Source organism: Oculina patagonica, chromosome 9 (genome assembly GCF_052425735.1).
Source record: "Oculina patagonica isolate OP01 chromosome 9, crgOcupat, whole genome shotgun sequence".
NCBI lineage: Eukaryota > Metazoa > Cnidaria > Anthozoa > Scleractinia > Oculinidae > Oculina > Oculina patagonica.
In genome coordinates, this window is record NC_135766.1 from 11,492,804 (window position 1) to 11,506,308 (window position 13,505).

At 39.6% G+C, this 13,505-nt stretch overlaps 1 protein-coding gene and 1 pseudogene across 2 annotated transcripts in view; both read right to left on the minus strand.

The window, feature by feature from the left end:
- Nucleotides 1-3,254, minus strand: part of LOC144665670 (uncharacterized) — a 26,898-nt gene extending 23,644 nt beyond the window's left edge. The window contains exon 1 of the mRNA XM_078526950.1: nucleotides 3,121-3,254. Within this exon, the coding sequence (XP_078383076.1) occupies nucleotides 3,121-3,130 (10 nt within the window). The 5' untranslated portion in view covers nucleotides 3,131-3,254. The remainder of the gene's footprint in view (nucleotides 1-3,120) is intronic.
- LOC144664941 (D-inositol 3-phosphate glycosyltransferase-like) lies at nucleotides 3,161-10,118 on the minus strand (annotated as a pseudogene). Its single transcript, XR_013572881.1, has 2 exons — nucleotides 10,026-10,118; nucleotides 3,161-4,353 (listed from the first exon to the last, which is right to left on the minus strand). The product of XR_013572881.1 is annotated as a D-inositol 3-phosphate glycosyltransferase-like (transcript).
- Nucleotides 10,119-13,505: the final 3,387 nt, after the last annotated feature.

Below are 13,505 nucleotides of genomic sequence, written 5' to 3' on the forward strand. Positions count from 1 at the left end.
TCGAGCTACTCTCTTTCGAAATCTGTGGTTTATTTTTTTTCTTTGAATGTCTTTATCAAGTCACTGAAATAAATTCTGACACAGGATTTTCAGAACGTTCTGGAGCTTAAAGGCAACTGAAAATTCTCTAAAAAACTGACTTCATTTTCGCGTAGCTTTCAGTACAGATTAATTGACAGTAAGAAATTTGCACGTGCAAAATTTGACAGCTCTACGCGTGCGGTATGCAAATAAATCTACCCAGAGACGCTGTAACCGTTTACTGTATTTCATTTAATATTTGCAAGAACGAATAGTGAAGGAAAATGTGTTTTCAAATAACCGTTTCAAAATAAGCTACAAATCGGTCACAATCTCCAAAATTCGCACATAGAAATTTTGTGCGCTTCCAAGGAAAAGGAGGCTTGTGTCTACCTAGACCTACCTAGGCAGCCGTTGTACAGGAAAAAAAAATTCTAAGTGGCTAGTTAGACAGCAGAGGCGTCTTCGAAGATTCATGTTTTTTTAGGTGCGTTTTCTAAATAAAGAACTTAGATAGTCGCATGTTAATTTTGTTATTTCGCGCGTTATTTTCTGTCTTTTATAAAAATACATCCATAGACTATTCATAAAGTCCAGGCCATTCCAAGTATTCCGTTGTATCATTTACACGAATCATTTCCGGTACTGGGATCATTTGCAGTCCAATTTGGGGTCACTTGCGGTCCCGGGATCATTTGCAGGCCTGTACAGACCCGTAGACGTGTTGTGTTTAAAATGAAAATGTAGACTTTATGTAGACCCAGAGAAGCGTACAGGTTGGAATAAGTACGTAGGGCCGTAGAAGCGTAGAGTTTAGGATAAAAATGAAGACCTGTAGAAGGGTAACGTTAAGTTTGCAATCATAGGGCTGTAGACGCGTGGCGTTTACAATGAAAACTTAAAGTTGCAAAACCGCAGAGTTTAAAATGAAAATGGAGCGGTGGTAGAAGCCTCGAGTTTAGAATGAAAACGTAGAGCCGTAGAAGTGTAGAGTTTAGAATGAAAAATGTAGAGCCGTAGAAGCGTAGAGTTAAGAAAGTAAACCTAGAGCCGTAGAAGCATAGAGTTTAGAGTCAGAAAGCCATTTTTCCAAATTTCGAAGGAATGTATGTCAGAGAACGCTTCGCACGAGTGATCACATAAATAAATGTCAGATAATATATATATATATATATATATAAATGTCAGGTAATACAGATTTTATGCCGATGCCAATATGATCAAATTTAACTTTTTGATAACAGCAAAGGCATTTTAAAGATTTTTGTGACACTTAAACTTCAGTTTACAATCATTTACGTTTAAAAACCGGATGAAACTGATCGGTCTACGAATCTTTTAGAAAAATAATTTTTTTACCATGCCGACACAGCAAGGATCACGTTACAGCGATCAAATTATTCCGCGGCCACAGCTCTTTCAACTGTTTTTAACTGGCGCTGATTAAACCCTTTCGCAGGTAAGTGATAAAAAACGGCTTTGCTCGCTAACCGTTGTAATAAAACACCATAATGTTTTATATAAAAAAATAAAAGGTCCAAAACTTTAATGTTTAGCGAGCGGTAAACAAATGACGTGACGTCCGTGGTCATGTGCGTACAAAATTAATTTCCGGAAGAGCACAGGCTGAAAGGGCTAAAAATCCGTTCAGTTTCATCCGGTTAACAGATGCAGAAGACTTGAAATTGGAGTCTCACAAGGTTAAGTCTGTATGAAAAGTAAAATTTTAACACTGATTTGTGCCGGCATAAAATTTTATTTATCGCCAGTTCATTCACATGAATAAATCAGTCTTGAGGTATTTTAGTCTTGAATTTTTTTGGGTTGGAAATTTTGAAGCCAGGTATTTTTTTGGGTCAAAATTTAGGCTTGTGTATTTTTTGGGGCAAAAAGTCCGCGGACCCCCCGACATGTACTTTGAGTACCCCCTGGGATTTCGTCACTTTACCCTCGGTCCGCATTTTACCCCTGGTCTGCAGTCTGCATTTTACTCTCAGTCTGCATTTTAGCCCCGGTCTGCAGTCTGCAGTCTGCAGTCTGCAGTTACACTGACCGGATTGAAAATGTTAGGCATGATCCGGTGAAAACTGTTTCAAGACACCTTAATTCTAGACCTGGTATTTCTTGAACTGGTGTAACTTTATATTCTCTGTAATCAAAAACCAATAAGAGTGTCTGTGAGAAGAAGTCAGTAATCAGAATGCACAATCGTAAGGCCCCTGCTAAACAACTGTTGCATCAGACATGTGTCTCAGGCTAGAAAATAATGCAGCGATGTACTTTAATTGTGCTCTAGACGAAGGAGAACGCTTTCATATTCGGTTCAAAGTCGAGTTTTTTGGACAATCTATCTATGGCTATCAAATTGCCCCCCCCCCCCCCCCAAAAAAAAAAAAAAAAAAAAATTCAGAGGCGAATGACTTCATCTCCATGCCATGTGCTTCGTGCTGTTTTAATATGGCATCCATTTTGGAATCGCACAAATATGGCCAAACCGTTTATCTGAAGTTAAAATTATACAGAAAATGACATTGACAGCATAACAGGGTTTTAACCAAGGAAGTAGAGTTTTAGTCGACACCACCAAACGTCATTAAAATAGTGGCCGTTCATAAAAAATTACAGTGAGCTGTATGTGAGCTTCTTTGCGGCGACAGGAACTGGTATTAATATTTTTTGTTTCTCGCTAACACAACAACAGCGATGAAAGGATAACAAGCTCAGAGCTGGTAATTCATGTATTTTCCACTGTGATTTCACAGGTGCTAATTCTTCGTTATTTTGCCTTGGCTTATTAATAATTTCGAATATTTTTCGCAGTTTTCTCCAAAAGTACATGTAAGCTGGTGAGTTGTCTTTGTTGCACTTTTTGGGAAAGTTTTTACAATAAGAAGAAGGACTATGAATTTGAAGTGTGAAATGTAATTATTCACTTAAAATATTTCAATTCACTCTAGTCTTGGCGCACATTTTCTAATACCTACATGTACTACTCACTTCATGCACTTATTGTACGTAGGCCACTACCTGCAGAATTAAACCACATTTTTCAATCTTTTAGACAGTAGAACATAACAATATGATATCAAATATTCTTACCATGGACCATATACCATATTTTTTCAACAAAAGCTATACACTGTTTCTCCCACCTTTACTTCTCTTCGTAACACATCCGCAGCCTTTGAGTCTCTTCAAGTCGCTCTGCTCTGTCTTTCAGACGGACAGCTCTGATTGCCTCGGCCCAATCTTTAGGGTCAGCAGAATCCACCACAAGTGGCTCGCCTACTGGTAAAATGCGCAGTGCACCTCCAAAACCTGAGTTACCACTCACAAGAATGGGAAGACCAGCAGACAAGGCTTGAAGCGCGATCAATCCGAACCCCTCTGTTGTTGACGGCATGATGGCAAGATCAGCCTCGCAAAACAACTCTTTTAATCTTTCTTTGCTTTGCACAAACTTTCGGACAATCAGCTGATCTTTAGAGATTCCACTCTGCAGCAAGTTGTCTGCAACTTCCTCCTGTTTCCCATAAGGTGCGCCCACAAAGATCAGACGATAAGATCTGTCTTTCAGTTCAACTATTGCTTTAGCAGCAATGTCATATCCTTTGAGACTGAAGTCTTCAGGATCACCACGGCCAAAGGTCAACACCTTGAACTTGTCACTCTCATTTGTTGCTTGTTTTACTTTCGAAAATTCACTGAATGTGCCTGGAGTCAGCTGGATTATATCTTGGTGTTTCTCACATGAGCGCAGGTACGAGGAATAAGCCTCTGTCAACTTGGATCCAACTGCCACAACAAGATTTGCCAATTTACACAAGTCTACTTCAGTTCTATTCTTCCCTTCACCTTTGGAAATGGCCTTGGGATAGTTTTTATGCATTCCGAGTTCTTCAGGCGCAGTGTGCACTACTTGCACCCACTTACAGCTGTGGAACTCTCTGATGACTTGGGCTTGTTTACCAAGTTTCCCTCCATGACCCAGTACAATGTCAATGGCAAGGTCTCTTGGTGGAAAGCTCAGCCAGTCAAATGGGTCATTGTAGCCTGGACGTCTCTCTGCTTCTCTAATGATAACATTGCAGCTTCTAGCAGCTCTCTTCTCTTCTTCAGAACAGGCAAACTGTGGGACAAGGAGAGTGACTTCCACTTGCTCGTGTTTGGCCAATAATGTAGCAAGCTGTCTGTTTATGGTTGACAAGCCTCCCATTATAGATGAACTCCACTCACTGGCCAAGAGAGTTACTCTCAGTGTGTCGGACATCCCTGATTTACCTTGTGCTAGTCACCTTGAGATGTGTCAATGACAGTGGGGGGAGACAAATCCTGAAAGAGAAGCGTGACAACAATCAAATTTGTAGAGTTTAAAGATGCAACAAGTAACAGATAAGTGAACAAAAATAATGCAACTTTTATGCTGTAGCTTCTAAGTTTTCTTTACACATTTTTTGGTAAATAGTTTTTATGGCAAAATTAAGTAAGTCAGTATCCAGCAAACCTGAGCATTCAAAGCTTCCAATTGAAGATATATTTTAACCTGCAAGAGATTGAGCAAGCTAATCTATACACCTGTAACTGCTGTAAGTAATGTAATAATAACGCAACAGGGGTGGCCACTTCTTGCTAAATAGATTTTGTTTAACTTATAATTATTACACAAATCATATGCTTGGCTTGTTCTCTGCAAGAACCATTTCTCCAGTCCAGGGAAAGTGTGTAGAAGAATTGCATAAGATAACTCTCGCTACTGCGGACTTACTCTATTATGGACATAAAATTGTGCAGGGCTCGAAACTAACTTTTTAGCTCACTGGTTTATTTACCTACTAGAAGATGGTTTTCCATGTTCTATAAGAAAATAATGCACGCTTGAGGTCTAGAAAAGCTGCTAGTGGATGCCCGAGCCGTCAGGCGAGGGCATTCATATTATTCAGCTGCTTTTCTATACCTCAAAAGTGCATTATTTTCTTATAGGACATAGGAAAACCATCTTCTTGTGGGTTTAGAATATAGTGCTCATTAAAAAGAGCACAGAACTTACAAGACTCGCGGCCGCTCACGGCATTTTACAAACGCACGCAACATTGGTAAAAGTGAAAGTTTAGTTTATTCTTTTCTTTGGCGGCTTCTTTATAAATAAACCAAGATACCATTTCATTCATATTTCCTATTTATAGTCCTTTCTCCAACTACCAAAAGATTCTCACAAAGCCGACAAATCTAGTTGAAATATTTCCGCATTCAAGTTTGGTTAAGCCATACTTCAATTTCACTCAAATGAAAAATTTCCATGCGTTCGTTTCGCAGCAAGTTCTTCAAATTCGCCTCTTACTCGATTTAAAAAGAACGAATTAAGTAGAGTGTTCTGTCTTCAGATTGTGGCTAAAAAAGGTTTCTTACCTCAAAGCGTTTCTAGAGTCCGGCTTGTTTTGCTAAATAATTTCCAATCAATTTCGGGCAGTTCACGGCAAAATAGTGGCGTATACAACTCCAAAGAAAAACAACAAATTTCAGCGATTCTTTCTTCATCTGTCGCTTCCTTTGGCACTGTCTTACTTCCACTAAGCAGGTAAAACGTTTCTGATAAAAACTTGCTGCTTTAAAGCATCATTTAAACAACAAAACAAGAGAATAGATGCACGAAGTCGACGAAGTCGTTCAGCGAAATTCGACAAACAATTCGCACATCCGGGGTACCGGGCTTCTATTAATAGTTTTCAGCTATGTTCTATTAAAAATAATGCCCGCTAGAATTCCATCGCGCATATACAGCGGCTATATTCTAATGGGTAATAAGCTGTCAGATTTTGCTCGCCAAAAGTAGTTTTTCACCAGTCAGATCTACTGATTTCTATCAAGAACTGTTGACTTTTCTGAGTTTTTAACTAGTCAAAGTGGCTAGTTGTAATGCTACACCTGGTAGCCAAAACCTAAAGTTTAGTAGTCTTTGGCTATTTTGGCTGCCCTTAGTCTCGAGCCCTGTTGTGGTCCCAGAGGTTTCCATTTTAGAGGGAGTTGACTGTCCTTTTTGGAAAAGTCATTTACATGTAGTTCTGAATTTCCATACACTCAGGAGGCCTTCCAAGAGGGGTAGCCGTGTCACAATGCTGCATGCTTTGGAAAACCAATGTCCCCTAACTAACAGCTGTAAATGTCACTGTAATTGTTTTTCCCAGTGTACAAAAATTGTTATAAATTAAAGCTATTTTCATGGAACTTAATTTTTGCAGTAGAGAAAAATAAAGTTAGAATAATTATAATAATCCCCTGTCAGTGGAGTATGGGGCCAAAGACCTGTCTGTGGGAAATTTTGAAACCGGAGCTCTTAAAAATGCCATTTCTTGCACTTTGTTCTACTTTCATGTGATGATTATTGTACATGTACATGTATATGTATTTACTAGCCACTTTGTATCTATTGGTAAATGCACAACTTTCTAATTTTGCTGTCACTTTTTAGTGTTTATTGTGTTGTTGTTACATTTAAGTGCTGTAATGTTGTCATTTGTAATTCACGCACGTAATTCATGTCACAACGCCATGCCATGCCATACTTTGAGCGCGCATGCTGAGTAAAATTTCTAAGAACATATAGGATGAGTTGCCGTTCCGCTAGCTTCACTCGCAATTTGCTCTCTTAAATGGTCAGTGACCCCTACTTCTTTCTTAACAGATCACGTTTGTTAGAGGGAAACAAGGGACTAGAAAAATTTTACTTGAAATATGAAAGCCCATGTGTTCAGGACTTCAAAAATAGTTGTCGTTTGGTGAAGCGCCGCCTTGAATTATAGAAAGAGGGCTTTGAAATCGTTCAAAATTACCACTTTCAAACACAGACGGCCGCCATTTTGAATGGTTAAGAATGATATTGAGGCTATGACGTTGCATTGCAGTTCTTGGGTGCAAAAGTATTATCTAATAAAGCCCAGAGTATTATGGTTAGCTTCCTGGATGCTTGCTGTAGCAACAGACACAAAAACTAAGGGATGAGTCACCTTTCACAGTCACCTTTCACAGGTTCTGACATTAAAAATATTTAATAGGCTTCGGCGACAACTCGAGACAATGCCAAGAATCAAAATTGGCGTAGTTTTTGTCTCGCATCGCATGCAGTTGTCTAAAAAGTTGTTTTACGTCGCAAAGCAATTTATTGATTATTTTACCACTGAAAGAAAAATTGCAATATTTTAATTTTTTTCTCGAGTTGTCTCCTACAAATTAAAACAAGTTGCTTGCGTGCAGGTTTCATAAAGTATCTAGATGTATTAAAATGTTTATTTTTGAGTAAAAGTTCAAAAAGTTTGAAGGGTTTAATTAAAACCTTCGAGGACCAAACAGTATTAAACCCAGAATGTCCATCCCTCTCTCCTCCGCAGAGGTTCCTGATGGGGCGTTAGTTGTAAAAATCCACTGGGCAAGGTGAGTGCAGGCGCAAAAGATCGAGATCCACTTCGCGGGGAACCTCTGCCAGAAGCTTGTCGTTTTCTCGAACATCCTGGCCGTTTTCTGGTACATTGACGAATTTCTAAGTCCTCGCCGACTTTGGCAGCTTGAAACTTGGCAAAAATCAGCCGAAAGTTTGTTACTTCAAGTAGGGACCGTTAATTCTTCGAAAAGTTTTCATATTTTCTGAAGAAAACAAAAATCTTTGTATCCGAATCCCCCCTGAAACTTGTGGGGAGTCGTGTGGGAAGTTTGTTGTTCTATGGAGGTCAAACGTGAGTTGGGAAAAACTTCAAATAGCTTGACTTCCCACTCAAGGAGATATCTGTTGATGGTAAATATACTTCTTGTATTTCGTGCCTTTCGTGTTTAATTTCCTACAGGTTGCAGTTCGCTTTAAATATTTACCAGTAATTAATGTCTTTGATCGTTTGATCGAGTAACACAACCACAAAGCAAGCATTATTTCGTACAGTTCTGAAAATGCAGGTGAGATGAGTGTGTGCATAGTTTCTAATTAAAACAAGTTTAAGCAGCTGTTTAGGAAGAAACAGAATTTAGGCTTATATTTCGATTGGTTTAATTAGTTCGTACGGCAAAGATTTGAAACTTCGCAATCGAATGCCCACCTGAGAATCTGTTCATTCGTATCTGAATTTAACATTCTTCAAAACAAACCTACTTGTTCTCTTCTCTTTCAGGAAAGAATTAATCCGTTTATAGAAGTTTCAGCTGCCAGAAGTTTCCAAATCGAATCCTTTGCTTGTTGAATTTGTTGTTCGCCACACAACAAAACAGATTTAATAAAACTACAATCTTTGTGCAAAATTAAACTTTTCCACATTAATTTCCACGCCGGCATCTGAATGCGTTCTTGTTGACTCTGCTTGTCGTGCATCGCGTAATTGGTGTTCAGTAATGGGTGTGACATCTGGCAGAGGCTCCCATGGCCGCTCTGGCCGTTTTATTTCGTCTGCATTCTTTTGGAACAGCGGACTCTCCCCACCGAAAACCTCTCTGGGCCTCTGCGGAGGAGAGAGTGTCCATCCCTGGTCCATCTCCTGGTAACAAATACTATCTGTTTTTGTAGGCTAACCTTGGAAATTATTGAAGCTACACTGGTCGCTATTACCAAGATGTTATTGTGTAGGGCCATTGGCGTCGGTTTCCACTATTTCTGGTTGATTGTGATGAGAAGACTCAATTCAACTTCTTTTTCCAAGGACATGTTGTGTTATGGCTTGAGTATAAGCAGGCTTATAGCTCCATTTGACTTAATTTCTGGCACATTCGCGACTTGCTTTTGCTGTTCATGTCGCTGCTCCCACTAAATCCTTGACTAATGAAACGTCATAGCCTCGCTTGCATGATGGGGAAAAAGATGGCCGCTCACGGCAGCAAAATGACTATTTTGCTGTCCAATTATTGGCAACAAATTGGATGTCAAAGCAAAAAATTACTGTTTTCAGTACCGTATTTACGGTATTTGCGGCGCTTATTAAATTTTTCCCCCTCGTGGGGGGTTTTGGGGGGGGCGTTTTGGGGGGGGGTTTTTAAAATTTTGGGCCCAAAAAAATTTTTTTTTTAATTAATTTTTTTTTTTGAAAAAAAAGCGTTAAAAAAAATATAAAAAAAAAGGGGGGGGGGGGGGGGGGGTTTGGGGGGGGGGGGGGGGGGGGGGTAATTTTATCGTATGAACTTTCATTTAAGGTAAAATGTTTATACACCCTTGTTTCCCTTTAATTAATATCTACGTTTTGTGAGAAAATGAAAAAAATCTATCAAGTGGAAGTTTGTCACACTGACAGTTCGAATTCCATTGTTTGAGCTTTCCTTTTTGCGGTACGACAGTTTCAAATTCGTTTTTCCAGGGTTAAGTTTTACAAAAAAGATGGCAAAACTAGGAATTATTTATGCAACAGATGCACTTCTACAAAATGTGACTAAGATCCTTAGCCTCCGTTTACTCCTCTTCAATATTTTTAACTATAAACCATGTAAACCATGCTGAATTACCGTAAGCCAATTTTTTAAAATCTGGGTAGTTTTCCACACGCTTTTTCTCTGAAACGAAGTCTGTTACCCCACCTTTGCATTTCTGACACAAGTAACTCATTATCTGACTGCAGCAACAAAAAAATAAAGAAATCTATTAAGTAGAAAATTTTAGTGCGAACGTCCTTAAGAAGTCCCTGTGTCACCACTTTTCAGGGTCATGTCGCTTGTCCCTTTTACACCTTGGAAGGCCTCATACAATCCTTTGAATTTCCCACCATCTTGCCCTGATTACCCGTCATGCAATTACAATCGTGAACACCTCTATTCTACTGCAACTGTGAAATCTCGATCGATTGCTCGAAGCTCGATCATTCTTGAACAAAGCAAAAGTTAGTCGTTAGTGCTTAACTCAGTCACACTTTGCAATTTTACCCCGATTTCTCAAAATGTCAAATTCTCGAACCAATTTTAGAATGTACAAATAACATTATTGAAAATCATTCCGAAGTGAGCTTACATGCCTACAAACAACAAAATAACACTGAAGTTTAGCTTACCTCGCTTCTATCCCGTTCGTCTTTGTTATCAACCGCTATCAAGCTTTTTACAGCTTGTCTGTCTCTACATCTTTCCCCTTTTGTCCTGACTGTGCGAAGAAATCGTTTCTGTGGCTTACATTTTATCCATATATACGTCCGAAGAGCTCTCGTTTCTGTAGGTCACGTGGTATCCCTGCCTTCCTGGTCTGGTCGGGGACCGATTTGGGGGACCGGTGGGCAAGCAAGTGAGCCCATTCAAACTTTTGCTCAAACCCCATTTTTAAATTCTCATTTCGTAATTTCTCATTTAACTGTTCTCAAGGCGGTAGAATAAAAAAAATATCATGATCTATACATACTGCCCCTTATGTCTTCTGAGTCTAGAGGGTAGCAAAGGGTTTATGGGTAGGCCTTTCTCGATTATGCTAGTAAAACTGGCATTTAATGCTACTAGAAATTCTCGCATAAAGCCAAAAAATGCAAAAATAATGCCCGATTTCTTTAAAAAATGCCACTTGAATTCCAAAGAATGCTTTGTTTTATTTCAAACAAAACGTACAAACTCTTACATTATATGCTCATATCAACAACAGGTGATACTTAATAATTGTTTGTTTATAAAATAAAAAATAAAAAAATATATTTAAAAAAAAAAATAAAAAAAAAATAAAAAAACACACACAAGTAAACAAGAGAGAGAGCAAAGAGAGAGTCCAGGACAACTTGCATGCGCATGCGCCAGTTTTCCCCCCAAAATAAGTTATCCTGGACTCTCTCTTCGCGCGCCTGGGTTCAGCCATAGTTAATAGAGGGAAATGGTTAAGAATCCCGACAAAGTTCTTTGTTGTATGTTTTTGTTCGCTATTTTGGGGGTAGACCCTGCACAAAACCTGACAAAATACAATAGGTGGTTACGTGTGTTCATGTAACTAACCAATAAAAACATTGCGATTACGTAATTCATGCATAGTGTATGAGCGCAAAACAAAAGATGTGCAGGGTCGTGGACCTTCCAACATAAATCTTGCCCTCTTTGTTTGCTCCTTTGATGTTTGCCGGGCTTCCTAACCATTTCCCTATATTAACTATGGTTCAACTCCTATAAAGGGCGCGCGGAAGAGAGAGTTCAGGGACTGGACTATGGAAAGCTATGAAAGGGAGCCTAAAGCAAACCATTCGCATCCAATTCTAGCAAACGTACAAAATTTTTATATTTAAAGCCATTGTCGTAAGCATGTTGCAGCAATAGGACTGTTTGCAAATGAGCATTGATAAGGAGAGGCGCTTCTCAAGCTTAACGCTTTTTCATCTCGATTAAGAAGTAGCCGGTGTGAAGCTCGCCTACACCCTCGTAGACTATAACTGTAAAATACGACCTAAGCGACGTAACTAGCCTAGTATGGGCTGCTAGGCCTGAACCTACAAATTTTTTTCATATCTCATATCCAACGCGCGTTTGTGGATATATTAAGACGGCACCTGTGTAGCCAATCAGATTGCGCGTTTTGCCAATAGACGGCAGCTTGGTTTAGCATAACCACACTGACCTACTATTGGTAATCGCGCAATCTGATTGGCTACACAGGTGCCTACTATCGATCCGTAGAAGGCACCTGTGAGCTCCTTGATCAATATAAATGGCTTCAACTTCGCGTTTTCGTGAAGTTTCTGAAGACGACATAGAGAGCGTGTTACAAAGTGCTATTCCTGAGAAAACCAAGCAAGCGACAAAGTATGGAATTAAGATTTTTAAAGGTAAGTGACGAAAAATTTCCGAGTAAAAAACCCTTTCAAGTTATCAAATACATTAAACGACAGATAATTACGTAAACGAAAACAAAGTTGCCAAAGAAAACTAACAATATTCCGGTCTTGTTTTGTTTTAGACTGGTTTTAAACCCAAAAGGAAATTACAACACCCATCGAACAACAAACAAAAGCCGAAATAAATACGTGTTTGCAAAAGTTTTGTGTCAGTGAGACGACTAAATGGAGAACCCATCAAAGTTTCTTCACTGAAAGCCATCCGATTGGCCATCGATCGACATTTGAAGCAAGCACCAAATAACAAACCGTGGTCCATTGTCGGAGATTTGGAATTTAAGAAGGCAAATGATACGCTTATGCATCAGCCAATTCCAGCAGTACCCATCCCCCCCCCCCGGGCAACCCCGGGGCATTTCCTAATGTTGCCCGTCCCGAGGGTGGGGCATTTGCGTACCTCGGGTTGACCCCCGGGCATTTGACACGTACTTTCAAAACCGTGGAGTGAGTCGCGTATTCGTGATGGAGGCGTTTATTGGCCAAGACGTGGACTACGTTGCAGATTAGCTAGTTCAGGAATGACTAGAGAAGCTCGTGGATGTTCGTGGATGTTTTTAAAGGTTTATTTTCTCAATTTTAGATATTTCTTCATTGCTAAGAAGCAACAACTTGTATTATATTCTTATATCACCTATCGAGAGATTGAAAACAATTAACCCGGGAGCGGGGCATTTGCCCGGTTCCTTCATCCCCACCCCGGGGAATTTGCCAATTTTTTTTAAAGAAATGCTAATGCCCGGGGGTTAGCCCGGGGGGGGGATGGGCACTGCTGGAATTGACTGATGCATTAATGCAGTCTGCAAAAATCTCATGAAAGAGGGAAAAGTCGCAGGAGTGGTCCATAAAACTCCCATCACAAGCGAGCAACTACAAAAGCTGTTTGAAAGTGGTCAACTGGAAATGCGGATACGAAAGATCCTAAGCAATTACAGCGAACAGCTTGGTTTTACACTTACCTATATTTCGTTGAGCCAATGGTAGTTTGCTGTAAAACACTTTTTCATCGTTTGAGACGAAAAGAACTTTGAAATAAAGATTAATTTGAGCCTTTCAAGCTTTACAAACCATTTTAACTTCGACGGTTTAGAATTTTTTTGAGAATGCGCAATATAGGAGATCACTGTGAAGCTTTGTTCCTGTGATGAATGAACATTCGTGAATGAACTTTATAAATGCGCCAGCTTGTCAGCACGCTTCATTGCACAAATGTAACAAAATTATTGAAATAAAAATATTTTTTATTTGTTTGATAGATCGGTCAGTGGGTATGCTAACACAATAAAAATAGACGGCTCGCTCTCGGTTTCTACCGGTTTTTGATAGTTGGCTCGGGGCTTCGCCCCTCGCCAAATATCAGCCGGTAGAAACCTCGAGCTTGCCGTCTAATTGTTAAATAGGGGCAATGTGTCCACAGAGCCTTCATTTCTGGTGCCAAGGCCCCGCCGGCTAAGAAAAACGAAAAGGGCACAGGAATTCCAGTCCTTGATTCTCCGAGTCGGCAAATCCTTTTTGTAATTCAAAATTACATTATTACTTGTGCGCTTTTGTCTAGTTTTGTTTGAAGAATTTAGCTACAGATAAAATCAGACTTCTATAATGAATAACTTATATGTCGCACCAATTCAAACCAGTTTGAATTCGTGCGACACATCGCAGCGACAAGTTGCTGCGATA